Source organism: Octopus bimaculoides, chromosome 26 (assembly GCF_046866305.1).
Source record: "Octopus bimaculoides isolate indiv1 chromosome 26, ASM4686630v1, whole genome shotgun sequence".
Taxonomy (NCBI): Eukaryota; Metazoa; Mollusca; class Cephalopoda; order Octopoda; family Octopodidae; genus Octopus; species Octopus bimaculoides.
Genome location: NC_142953.1, coordinates 10,430,741 through 10,445,604, shown reverse-complemented (window position 1 = coordinate 10,445,604; position 14,864 = coordinate 10,430,741). Strand labels below are relative to the sequence as shown.

The 14,864-nt window shown below is 35.1% G+C and overlaps 1 protein-coding gene across 3 annotated transcripts in view; it reads left to right on the top strand.

Moving 5' to 3' along the window:
• Positions 1-12,538, top strand: part of LOC106883039 (solute carrier family 2, facilitated glucose transporter member 3) — a 31,096-nt gene extending 18,558 nt beyond the window's left edge. For all 3 annotated transcript variants that reach the window (XM_089342803.1, XM_014933902.3, XM_014933901.3), the window contains 11 exons: positions 351-449; positions 975-1,135; positions 4,322-4,446; positions 4,814-4,984; positions 5,333-5,434; positions 5,812-5,900; positions 6,254-6,352; positions 7,218-7,430; positions 8,785-8,860; positions 9,426-9,553; positions 11,803-12,538. In XM_089342803.1, coding sequence (XP_089198929.1) covers positions 351-449; positions 975-1,135; positions 4,322-4,446; positions 4,814-4,984; positions 5,333-5,434; positions 5,812-5,900; positions 6,254-6,352; positions 7,218-7,430; positions 8,785-8,860; positions 9,426-9,553; positions 11,803-11,961 — 1,422 coding nt within the window. In that variant the 3' untranslated portion in view covers positions 11,962-12,538. The remainder of the gene's footprint in view (positions 1-350; positions 450-974; positions 1,136-4,321; positions 4,447-4,813; positions 4,985-5,332; positions 5,435-5,811; positions 5,901-6,253; positions 6,353-7,217; positions 7,431-8,784; positions 8,861-9,425; positions 9,554-11,802) is intronic.
• The last annotated feature ends 2,326 nt before the right edge of the window (positions 12,539-14,864 follow it).

Here is a 14,864-nt window from a genome sequence, read left to right as displayed (position 1 = left end):
TATTATTATTATTATTATTATTATTATTATCATTATTATTATTATTATTATTATTATTATCATTATTATTTATAAGGCCATGTTGGCATTTCAAAGAGCCTTAGTTGGGGATTCAATACTTTAATGGGGCCTTAAGTGTAGTTTTAACAGAATTTTGAGTATTTTTTAAAGGATTTATATTAATAGAATATCGATGGAGTTACCACGTTCATAAATGGTAGTTTATTGGATTTTTAATGAATTTTAAATGGAATTTTAATAAGGTTTTAATAGAATTTCCAGATGACTTTTATTGCTGCTATATAATCCTCTCTAACTTTAATTTTATTCTTTCTCTCACTCTATTTCAGGGATGCTTCCAGAAACTTGTTTTTTCAATATTTGCTTGCATCATTGGATCATCATTCCAGTATGGCTACCATATAGGAGTACTGAACTTGCCAGAAAAAGTGAGTTTACATTTTTACCATTGTTTCTTCCTTTGTCTGACTCTTTCATGTACACTATCTGCCTGTCCATCTGTCTATCTATCTGTCTGTCTGTCTGCCTGTCTCATTATCTATCTGTCTATCTATATGTCTGTTTATCTATCTAACTAACTATCTATCTATCTATCTATCTATCTATCTATCTATCTATCTATCTATCTATCTATCTATCTATCTATCTATCTGTCTATCTGTCTGTCTGTCTGTCTGCCTGTCTCATTATCTATCTGTCTATCTACATGTCTGTCTATCTATCTATCTATCTATCTATCTATCTATCTATCTGTCTGTCAAACTTTCTGTCTACATTTCTATCTTTCTGTCTATCCATCCATCCATCCAACTATGTGTCCATCTGTCCACCCACCAAATGCACCTGTCCACTCATACGACCTTTCTTACCTATTTATGTCTTCATCAGTCCATCCTTCTCTTTGTCCAGTCTTCCGTCTACCTATATATTTAATTTTCTTGTTTCCATCCCAGGTATTGTTAGAATTTTACAATGATACACTACACTCCCGTGAAAAACAGTATCTGTCTGGCAATTTGAAACCATTTCTCTGGGGTTTAACTGTATCAATATACTGCATCGGAGGAATGATTGGTGGTTATATTGCCTCTTATTTTATCAAGAACTTTGGAAGGTATGTGATGTTTTAATTCTTGACATCATAACATTGTTGTTATGTCTGTATGTATGTCATTATTCAGTTTATTTCAAGATTTCTTGCCAATAGAGAAAGAAGCAGTTTCTAACCTAGATGTCTGTATGTACGTATGAAATACCGCTAAGCATTTCACCCTGCATGCTAATGATTCTGCCAGCTCACTGCTTTCTTAATAATAATAATAATAATGATGATGACAATAATAATAATAATAATGATGATGACAATAATAATAATAATAATAATGATGATAATAATAATAATAATAATAATAATGATGACAATAATAATAATAATGATGACAATGATAATAACGATAATAATAATGATGACAATAATAATAATAATAATAATGATGACAATGATAATAACGATAATAATAATAATGACAATGATAATAATAATAATAATAATAATAATAATGATGACAATGATAATAATAATAATAATGATGACAATGATAATAATAATAATAATAATAATGACAATAATAATAATAATAATAATAATGATGACAATAATAATAACAATAATAATAATGATGACAATAATAATAATAATAATAATAATAATAATAATAATAATGACAATAATAATAATAGTAATAATAATGACAATAATAATAATAATAACAATAATAATAATGACAATAATAATAGCAATGGACCATGATAAAACGATGGCAAGAAAAGCCCCTACATGGTAAATACTGGGCTAAACTAAATGCGAAAGAAATAGACAGAGAAAAATCCCAGCAATGGCTGAGAAGCTCAGGACTCAAAGCAGAGACTGAAGGATTTTTAATTGCTGCACAAGACCAAAGCCTCCCCACCAGAAATTACCAAAAACACATAATGAAAAGAAATATAACAAGTAACTGTAGAATATGTGGAGATCGACAAGAAACAATAAATCATATTATCTCTGGCTGCCCAGTCCTGGCTAAGAAGGAATATATTCACAGACACGACAGAGCTGGGACCTATATACACTGGAAGCTATGCCAACATTATGGAATAGCAACAGAAAAAAGATGGTATAAACACACGCCAGAAAAGGTCACAGAAAACGAGAAAGCAACCATACTCTGGGATATGCCAATACACACAGATAGAGAAATTAAGGCAAATAGACCAGATATAGTTGTCAAAGATCATGAAGGAAAAAAATGCCTTCTAATTGATGTTTCAATACCAGCAGATGACAACGTTTCTCTAAAAGAAATGGAAAAACTTTCAAAATACAAAGACCTGGAAATAGAGATAACTCGAATGTGGAATCTAAAAACAGAAACAATTCCTATCATAGTAGGTGCCTTAGGTATAATAAAAAAATATTCAGACAAATACATAACAAAAACACCAGGACTTACAAATATATATAACATACAGAAAATTGCACTACTGGGTAGCGCACACATTCTACGCAAAACACTTTCAATACAGTAAACATAAGAGCACCACAGCAAACCACAGCACATACCCAAGGCGCACAGAGCTGCGCTCGGTAGTGAAGTGAAAGCACGCTATAAAAATAAAACTACTGAATAATAATAATAATAATAATGACAATAATAATAATAATAATAATGACAATAATAATAATGACAATAATAATAATAATAATAATAATAATAATAATAATGACAATGATAATAACACTGACGATAATAATTATAATATTTTTTTTTATTAATGACTAAAGGTTCGCCCCAAAACAAAGACATTGGGAATGGTACAAGACAATACAATGTCAGGTTACATAAAATGGAGCATGTTCACAATGTAAATTGTTTACATGTTCCATTTTATGTAACGTGAGAACAGCTGCCAAATATTAGCGGTTGACCCAATCAAAGGCCTTAGATTGATCCAAATTGATCAAAGCCTTACCCATGCCAGCTTCTTTACCCATCCTGTCTATGATGTATTGCATGAGGTGAAGGTTGTCATGGATGGACTTGCTTGGGATGGTGCATGTTAGCACATCACAAATCGGTTCCTCAACAAAAAGTGCCAACCTCTTTGCTAACACCTTGGCCAAAGTTTTGAAATCTGTGTTCAGAAGAGTTTAGGCCTAAACTTTTCTATTTGCTCCCCTTTGTTTGGATAATTCATACATTTTCAGGATGTTTTCATTCGTGCAGGGTGATGACGTTCACCTTGAATGAGGTTGGTCTTCAAGCGACAGGTGACCATTCCTAAAGCATGGAAACCTCTCATGAACTTGTGTTTTGCTCATGGCAGTGACAACTGTTTGAGCCACTGTTTTCCCCAGCTGGAAACAGAATTTCATGGAAGCATGCTGTTCCTTCATTTCAGCCATTGCAAAAATCAACAGGCAGGGGAGAAGCACTGCAAAACAAAGACACACCACATGGCAGTACAACTTAACATGATGATGCTGGTCAGCAGACTAATGCCTGAGGGATGCATCAAGTGACTTCTAGTAGCCTGAACTACAATGGGCTTGTCCCACAGAAAACTTTTCCGATTACTTTTGGGTACCGCCTTCATCATCATCATCATCATCATCATTTAACGTCCGCTTTCCATGCTAGCATGGGTTGGACGACTTGACTGAGGACTGGTGAAACCGGATGGCAACACCAGGCTCCAATCTAAATTTGGCAGAGTTTCTACAGCTGGATGCCCTTCCTAATGCCAACCACTCAGAGAGTGTAGTAGGTGCTTTTACGTGTCACCTGCACGAAGGCCAGTCAGGCGATACTGGCAACGGCCACGCTCGAAATGGTGTCTTTTATGTGCCTTTCAGTGATGTGATTGTCTTACTTTTAAAATGGCAGTGCAAGATACGTGTGAAAGGCCAGATCCAGCTGGTTTGAACATGAAACAGGTAGAAAATTTGGGCCAGATATTGCCAATTTGAATGCTAAAGGGTTAAGGGAGATTTTCTGCTATTTCTTCCAGATTTAGGGATCAATATAGAGACTGTATTATTTAATGTATTCTTTTTTTTAGCTAAGACAGTAAAATATGTGATTTGAGAGAAATTTAGCTGCTATTTCTAACATACTGAATGAATTTATAGGGGCTCCTTCATTGGTTTGCAAAGTCAGATTGTAGGAAGCTATTGTTGTTGTTGCTACTGTTGTTGTTGCTGTATTAGCTATCTATGGTCTGTTTGTCTTCTATTTTCCAGGAAGACCACCCTCCTATGGAATAATTTACCAACAATTTTTGCTCTGACGCTCATGTGTTTCTCAAAATTGGCTCATTCCTTTGAAATGATTATTATTGGCAGATTTATAATTGGAATCAGTGCGGGTAAGTCTCCTGGCATTGTACAAATGTACATCAGTTGATGTCCACTGTTTAAAGGTTAACAATCATCATCATCATTACTACTGTTACCATGAGGATGATCATCATCCTCATCAACCTCAGTATTGTCATCATCATCATCATCACCATTATCATCATCACTATTACCATATTCATCATCATCATCATCACCACCCTCATTATCATTACCACCATCATCAGAGGCTGAATATGCTTGTCTATACATAAACAGATAGAATATTTGGGCCAGATATGGCTGGTTTAAATGGTAAAGTGTTAAACTCATCTCAGAAAAAAAAAAAATCTATAAATATAAACTGTTGATGATAATTTCTATTTTTCCCTACAGGAATCAGCACTAGTGTTGCTCCAATGTATCTGAATGAGATTGCTCCAGTCCACCTACGAGGTTTCATCTCCACAATCAATCAGAGTGCCATTTTGTTAGGGATTATCATGGCACAGATAGTGGGTCTGCATAGTGTTTGGGGCAAGGAGGAGATATGGCCTCTCATTTTTGGTATGTACACTCTCAACCATTTTTTACTTATTGACCCCTTGATTTCTGTCTTTCTCAGATGGCATGGTTTTTACAGTTGGATACTCTTCTTAATGCCAACCACTTTTACAGAGTGTGTTGGGTGCTTTATATGTGGTACCTTGGTTTCAGGATCTCAATTCTGTTGTGCTGGGCGGGTCTTCTTTAGTACAACAATGTGGGATGACTGAGTGAATTCATTAAGGGGCACATTTCCTTATGTTATTGTGTTGTGACTTTCTGTCTGTATTTGTAGACTTGTATCAAATATAAAGTATGAAACCTCAAACCATGTACTACATCTTGTGTATTTTTTCTCTTTTGTTCTAGGTCTGTCAGTGTTTCCTCTTATTATTCAGATGCTTACACTACCTTGGTGTCCTGAAAGTCCTGCTTATCTCATAAATCATGATGAAGATGAAGCCGAAGCAGGTACTGCCTTATGCCCTTATTCATATTTCAGGCTCTTTTACTGACAGAACTTCACTGTATTATTCAATGAGAATATTGTTCCCTTCCTCCCTCTACAAGTGTGGGCTGAAAAGTTCCTGGCTTTGGGTAAAAGAAAATACAGGAGGATCAGTTTGATTTTATTCAACATATTCCCCTCTCAGATTCCCACACTTATTGCAGCAGTCCTTCAGTTTTTCTAAGCCCAGTAAAAGAACTCAGAAGGTTGGGCCTCCAACCAGGCCTTTTGTAATACCCTTAAAGCCAGAAACTTTCCAGCATCCCTTGTACATATCGGCAAGCTACACACTGTTTGTTGTAATTCTACATGTAATATTGTCCTCTCTTCTATATTTCAGCCTTGGTTTGGTTACGAGGAACCCATGATGTTGGCTATGAATTGGAGGAACTGAGGACTACAAAAGAAGAAGCGCGAAACAAACCACAAGTAAATTCTTACCCCAGTTTCCCTATCTACTAATGCATTCTACCATCAGCACAACTTGTTTCCAGCTCCTTGCATTGGGCTGGGACATTTACCACTTATTGAAAAAATGCACTGGTTATGGCTGGGAGAGATTTGATTGTGGGATTGCTGGATGAAAGTTGACTTGAGGCTAAACAAAGTAACACATTAGATAATGTAGTTTTACACACACCATGTCAGAATAAAAGATGAAATGGTCATAGTTGGAACAGATTCATTCTAATAAATAACAACTCCAGCTCAATCTGATGTTACTATTGGTTACCCCCCATCAGTGTCTGTCTTCTATACTATTGTCTTAATGTCTTCTACAGGTAACCTACATTGATCTGTTTCGAATATCTTACCTCCGGAAACCTCTTATCATTTGTGTCATGATGATGTTATCACAACAACTCTCTGGTATCAATGCTGTGAGTATATTATACTATGTTTATATTCTATATTTGATAAAATTTATAGATGAAGTGTGACTTTGTAAGCGCTGGCATGGCTGTGTGGGGAGAAGTTTGCTTCCCAAGCGCATGATTCCAGGTTCGTTATCACTGTGTGGCACCTTGGGTAGTGCCTTTTAATATAGCGTTGGGCTGGCCAGACCTTCTGAGTGGATTTGGTAGACGGAATATGTATATCTTTGTGTATGTGTTTGTGTTCCATCACTTCAATGGTGTTGGTTTGCTTACATTGCTGTAACTTAGCGGTTTGGCAAAAGAGCCAATAGAATAAGAAAATAAGCACTCAGGTTGATTTATTCAACTAAGCACTTTAAGGCAGTGCCCCAACATGGCCATAGTCCAATGACTGAAACAAGTAAAAGATAACAGAAATATATATATATATTATATATATATATATATATATATATATATATATATATATATATATATGTATTATATACAGGTGCAGGTGTGGCTCTGTGGTAAGTATATTGCTTCCCAACCATTTGGTTCCGGATTCAGTCCCACTGCATATATATATATATATATATATATATATACACACACATATATATATATATATATACACACATATATATATGTATACATACATACATGCATGCATACATGCATGCATGCATACATACATGCATACACACACACATGTTTGTGTATATATACATGTTTCTGTGCATGTGTGTGATAGTTGCATAGTTGCAGTATCTGTTCTCGAAGTGTTGGTGGTGGTGGTTGTGGCAGTGGTAGTCTGCTTCATAACCCTAACCCTACTTAACTTACACACCTGTCCTTTGTTCACAGTTTCATATCATTCTCGTTACAGGTTGTTTTCTATTCCACCAGAATATTCCAGTCAGTGAATTTATCTGCGAAAGTGGCACAGATTGCCTCCATTTTGACTATGGTGCTCAATCTGATGATTAATTTTGTCTCAGCTTTCCTTGTTGATCGCCTTGGTCGAAAAATCCTCCATCTAGCTGGACTGTCGGGCATGTTCTTTGCCTCTATTTTCATTGTGGTTGCTAGTGTTTTCAGGGTAAGACATATTATTTACTCAACCTCTCTCCTTCCCATTTAAGTGACTATCATTAGGTGCTAACAAGTGAGACCCGTCCCCTATTGGTTTGCTTAACTTGCTCCCTCAAATAACATTATAGCTTACCTTCCAAGAGACTACACTCCTTTAATTCTCCCCCCTTCCCCCAAAGATCTAAGACCCAAGACATTAGGTATTCACTCCTCATCACAGTTGGTCTTGGCTGAACCCTGTTGTAAACTCTGATGGTGGCAGTGGCAGCTGTTGTTGGTGTTGCTGTTATTATCATTATTAACTTAAATAAAGGGACACATTAATTCTTTAGCACTTAAACTAGCCATATCCAGTCAAATTTTCTGTCCATTTTATGTTCGAACCAGCCAGATCCAGCCTCATACACCTACTCTATGATGTCATTCTAAAGATGCATAGTCAGATCATCAAAAGCTTGATGTTATGAAACAATGCACGATTACTTTAAAACAACATGAATAAATAAGCATTGCATTTGGGAGAATAATCTGAATGCTAAAGGGTTAAACTACATACTCCTAGATATACAAAAAGATAGGATGGTCATGGCTGGAATGTCTTGTATTCAAAGTTCTACTCAATCAGGGCTGACCTGAGATTAAACAAAACCTTAACAGCAATAACTGTGACTACTGCAGTTACAAAGTGGCCAAGTTGGTAAATGGTTTGGATTTATGTGCACATAGAGCATTGTTTCAAATCTGGTGCAGGTGTTTCTTTGTTGAATTTCCTTTATTAAATCTGTGTCTACCAGAGCAGTTAAGGGAATGTTATCTGTGATAAGCTGGTTTTCCTGGCCAGGAGAAAGATTATATCACATTTTATTTACTGGGTCAGGTCAGACCTTGGCTAAACAATAATAACAACAAAATACGGTACTGAGATTAGATCTTATGATCTATGAGTTGAAAGCAGTTTGTTAGCTAAAGAGATGTAGGATAGGATGGTAGGTACGGACAAGTTGATAAAGTGTCATGTTACTAATCATAAGTTATCTTGTGCCACCACAAGCTGAATTTTTTTATCCGGTCCTAACATCTATGACGACTTTTTCACCCTGTGTTTTTGTTTTGTCATGGGGTGCAACTTTGTGTCACTATGACTTATCATAAGTCACCATGTGATGTCACAAGTTAAATAATCATTCACTGAGTCCTTCTATCTATGATCTTTCATCTCACACTTTGTTCTGTAAAAATTTGCCAAGTTCTGCTATAAGTTATCACGAGTAGTCATAGTACTATTACTAGTCCTAAGATATTATGTGTAATAAATATTAATGAAAATATCGTCTAAACAATTTGCTGTCTTTGTTCCTTAGGAGAAGTACAGCTGGATGTCCTACCTCACCGTTGCCTGTGTTTGTTTTTATATCATATTCTTTGCTATTGGACCAGGTAAGATGTCTTCACTTTCTACACATTTTCTGTTTTGTGCTGTTCACTTGTGTTATATACACTCCTACCTCTGTGTACAACAGCAATACACCTGACTTCTGAGTATCACAATAATATGATCTCTGTGTGTAACAATGATAGACACAACTTCTGTATGCAACATTTGATACACCTTGACTCTGCATACAGCATAGATAAACCTTGACTCTCTGTATTGCACAGATATAACATGACTCTGTGTGCAACATAGATAAACCTTGATTCTGTGTGCATCATAGTTGAGAAGTGAAAGAAAAGAGGAGTCTGCAAATATGGTAGAAATATTTTTGAGAATAGACTAAAAGGATCTGCTGCAGTTTAGGAGGCAAGAGTTTGCTGTCTGTGATGACACACACATAAAACTAAAGATTACCTACCAGATAACATAGACCCATTTGCACTATGTGTGAATAATAGACTGGACATTTTGATTGTGGGGCTGCTGGGTCAGAACTGACTTCTGGCTAAGTAACAACAACTTGCTAACTTAACCTGTGCTAACATATAGCTTTGTATTGTCTTACAGGTAGCATACCATGGTTCATTGGAGCAGAACTCTTTCTAACTGGAGCTCGGGAATATGCTATGAGTTTAGCTGTCGTTGCCAACTGGCTTGCTAACTTTGCTGTTGGCATTTGTTTCCCATTTATGGACGTAAGTATCTCCAAACTTTTGGAATCATTATCCCCATTATTATCACTACAACCATCATCAGCATTATAACAATCACTACCATTATCATAAGCAACATCATTACCACTACCATTAACACCATCAATATAATCATTATCATCATCAACATCACTACTATTAACATTATCATCATATGTGGTTACAGTTCTTACATACACACACACACATATATATGATTGATTCTCTTGTGAATGACAAATAAGTGTTCAGTAAGGTAAAGTGGTAATCATGCTCTATGGACACACATGTGTCTCTTGAGGCTTGCAGGTGCCTAACAAACCTTCTGGCAAAGGAAACAAGTTGAGGACCCAGTTTGCTTGTGGATCATTTCATTTTCTCACATTCAGGCTTAGTTGCAGCCATAATTTTAATATATTTTAGTTAGTATGTTTCTATATTATTATACTAACAATTCTGCTGCTTCTCTACCTTCAGTATTGATAAAATGAAGAAAAAAAACATAAATAATAAGAAAGCATGTGATTTGAACTTTGAAATCTATGTTAGTTTAATTGTGATCTATTTTAGGTTCAACAGATAGAATTGACCTAATTAGGGTAGATAATGGTCAACTCTCTCAAGGACATTATATGTCTAATTGTTTGCTTGCTGCAGTAAACTGTCACTTGAAATTATTGTTGTTATTATTATTATTACTTTGATAAAATAAATACCATTTGAACACCATGGTTGATGTAATCGAGTTGCCCCCATCTCCACAAAATTTCAGGCCTTGTGCCCTTAGTAGAAAGGATTATTATTATTATTATTATTATGAAAACTCACAGCTTATTTTGCTGGGTATGATGGAAAGTGTCAGATGTCCACAGCCAGCAGTTGTGGACTCAACTACTGCCTCACATTTGCCTCTTCCCTCTGACTCAGGCCTCATAAAAGTAAAGACCTCATTGACATCACACCAAAAGGCCTCTGTGGGGTTAAGAGAAAGAGTGAATCTGAATCAAACACAGACCGTCCCAAACTGGAGGCCCTAAGATATGATGATAAAAAAAACAAAATCTCACAACACCAATTAAAAAATACATCAACACCAACATTAACACCTTCATCCAAGATAATCCAAATTTATAGACACATTCATGCCCACAAAAAACAAAGCTAAAAGAAATACAAAATGACCAACAGTCACACTTTTGGGTATGTACTTCCTTTATTAACTTCACTGTTGTTCAGAAAAACAACATTGAATTGATTGAGGAAGTAATTAACAAAAACATTGTAACAAGTGGGGAAGGTTTCACGGACTCTCCCTGAAAACTCCATCAGACATGATATTAATCCAAACATATGGATATGTATCTGTTTTTGAAACAGAAATTCCCCCAGGACATTGGAGGGTTTAGTAAGCAATCTTCATTTTCTTACTTTCTTTTGAATGATTATATATATATCATCATCATCATCATCATCGTTTAACGTCCGCTTTCCATGCTAGCATGGGTTGGACGATTTGACTGAGGACTGGTGAAACCGGATGGCAACACCAGGCTCCAGTCTAATTTGGCAGAGTTTCTACAGCTGGATGCCCTTCCTAACGCCAACCACTCAGAGAGTGTAGTGGGTGCTTTTACGTGTCACCCGCACGAAAACGGCCACGCTCGAAATGGTGTCTTTTATGTGCCACCCGCACAAGCCAGTCCAGGGGCACTGGCAACGATCTCGATATATATATATATATATATATATATATATATATATATGTATGTATGTGTGTGTTTGTGTGTGTGTATCAGGACTTGTCAGTGAACCATTTCTTCCAGCCTGTGGTGTTTGAGATGCTTTTAGGGGCTGGGCCACTAACAGTGAAGTTCTTGACATTGGTGACAGGTGATGCCCATCAGGGTGCTTGGCTGTTCCAACACCTTAGTCTTGCCATCTCCCATGGTAATGTTGTGAGGTCATTAGCTTGCTTCAGTAGATTCTATTGAACCTTGTGGTGTGTGACTAATTGAAGCTCTTAGTGTTGAAATGATGTTTTTCTCTTTCTTTTTCCTTGTCTTGCTCTTTTTTTTTCTCTAATTTTATTGCTTATTATTTTTTTTTTTTGCTTTCTTCACTCATGTTTGTTTTCTTCAGTTTTGGATTTGTATTATAATGTGGTTTTGTATTATACATGTATCATATACACACATGTTATATATGTAACTATTAAATTTAACCATAATACCTGATTCTTATTATTTCTCTAGGTATACCTCAACAGTTACAGCTTCCTCATTTTCACTGGTTTGCTACTGCTCTTCATAGTTTACACCTTTCTCAAAGTGCCAGAAACAAAAGGACGCAAAATCGAAGACATAGTAGCTGACTTCCAATCAGAAAACATACAGGAGCGTGTGTTAATATAGATCCAGATACACACACACACACACACCAGTCCACACACACACACACACACAATCTACCAACCCTTGAACAGAAGACACCCAGGAACGTGTGTTAATAAAAATATGCACATGCTCTGCTACACCTTCAGCGGAGGATCTCAATTAGTGTCTGCTAACATACACCCTTGCCATGAACAGTGTTATATATATTTTTGAATTTTCTTTGCCAGTAAAACAACAAAAAAAAAACAACAGCTAGTACAAACACACAACACATATATAACCAAAATGATATATATATATGAACATAACACATACACACAGAGTTTTTCATCCTGTCAAAGAGATCAATTTAAAACTGTACACATTTTCATTTATATATTTTTCGGTGTGTGAGAGTATATATTTGCATGTTTGTGAAGTCTGCTAGAACATACCTCAACAATTTAGTTGTAACGAGATTCAGAACATGGGAATAATTGAGGGTTCTTTTAAACAACAGTTCTTTACCGATAACTCTGTGATCAGGATTCTTTAGAGAAAGATTCTTCAGACAAGAATGCCATGAGGTGGAAGCTATGATGAGAAAAAAACAAAATTAATAATGAAATTTCTGTGATGAGGAAGGATGCTGTGAAACTGATTCTGCGACGACAATTACATCAGCCAATGTCCGTAGCCTGATAGTAACACCATCTTTAGGTACTCAAGTGATAAAATGGGGTTTATATATCCTTGTCTATGTGAGTGTGTATGTATCTATGTGTATATATATATATATAAGAGAGAGAATAACGCAGGTAAATAAAACTGCTTGTTTATTTGCATAATTATCTCCATATCTGCTCACCTGGATTCCTCTTATAGCCACTCTTTACCCCGTGGAATTAGCCCTCGATAAAGATTTTGGAGTGTGAGTTCACATTATCTGAGTGCTACTGAGTGTTTTCTGTATTGAGCATCTTTGGGTCTTATCTATTGATTCTGTGTGTGTGTGTGTGTTTGTGAGTGTATGTGTGCATGTGTGTGTATATATATGTATATATATTTATATATATATGTATATTTATATATATATATATGCATATTTATATATACATATATTATATATATGTATGTATATATGTATGTTTATATATATACATAAATGTATATTTATGTTTATATATATACATACATGTATATTTATGTATATATATATGTATATTTATATATATATGTTTATATTTATATATATATATCTAAATATCTATATATATATATATATATATATATGTATATATATATATGTTTATATTTATATATATATATATATATATATATATATATATATATATGTTTATATTTATATATATCTATACATTTATATTTGTGTATATATATATATATATATATATATATATATATGTATGTATGTATGTATATATATGTTTATATTTATATATATCTATACATTTATATTTGTGTATATATATACATATATATATATTTATATATATATACACATATATATATATATGTGCATTTGGATATTTGTGTGTGTGTGTGTATATGAAATGCATTTATATCTAGGTGCATGTATGTATATATATATATTTCTAAATGTATGTGTTTGAGTTAGATGAGTGTGTATGTGTGCTAGATAAGTGGTGTGCCAACAAAACACTATTATATAGAAAGTAACAATGCTTCCATAAAATACATATCTTTGTTCTCTTTCTGTTGTTGTTGTTATTTCATTATTCTTCCTGCTTTCCCCCCCCCCCCCCCCAATCTCTCCTCTCCCATTGTTTGTTGGCCCAGTAGCTAGCACACTCGGTTAATAATTCAACTGTTATCATATCTGAAGACATTCCACAATATTTTTTGTATGTGTAGATCATCATTCTTTCGTCATTTACTTGTTTCAGTCATTACACTGCAACCATGCTGGGACACTGCCTTGAAGAATTTTAGTTGAATGAATTGACCCTAGTACTTATTTTTATTATAAACCTGTTACCTATTCTATCGATCTCTTTTGTCAATCTGTTACTCTTCAATTAACAAATTCTGGTGCCTCAACTTAAGTACCTAATTCATCTGAATCAAATGTTTGCTATATATAGACATATATACATATATATATATATATATTCATACAATTTATCAAATAACAATTAATTCAGTTCTATATTTAAGAGATGAGGAATTATTTACATTATTTACATTTGTCGGATATTTGTCCTCATCTTGTTTGTTGTTAACACAACGTTTCGGCTGATATACCCTCCAGCCTTCATCAGGTGTCTTGGGGAAATTTCGAACTTGGGTTCTCATTCCTAACGATGTTACTATTATTATATTATTATTATTATTATTACTATTATTAATCAGGTCGCTGCCGTGAATCGAACTCGGAACCTTGGGGTTAGTAGCCCGCGCTCTTAACCACTACGCCAATGTAAATAATGTAACAATTAATTGTTTACAATAAGTGTTCAAACTGATTTCTTCGAAACACTTTCTTACTCGGGAGACACATGATCTTTACACATTTCTGAGCATAGAGTTATTCCCTTTTATGGCTTCAATTTCTTGTGTGATGTTATCTTTTAGTGCTTGTAATGTTCTTGGTCTGTTTGCATAAACCACTGTTTTAAGATGTCCACATCATCATCATCATCATCATTTAACGTCCGCTTTCCATGCTAGCATGGGTTGGACGATTTGACTGAGGACTGGTGAAACCAGATGGCTACACCAGGCTCCAATCTGATCTGGCAGAGTTTCTACAGCTGGATGCCCTTCCTAACGCCAACCACTCCGAGAGTGTAGCGGGTGCTTTTATGTGCCATCGGCACGAAGGCCAGTCAGGTGGTACTGGCAACAGCCATGCACGAAATGGTGTATTTTACGTGCCACCTGCACAGGAGCCAGTCCAG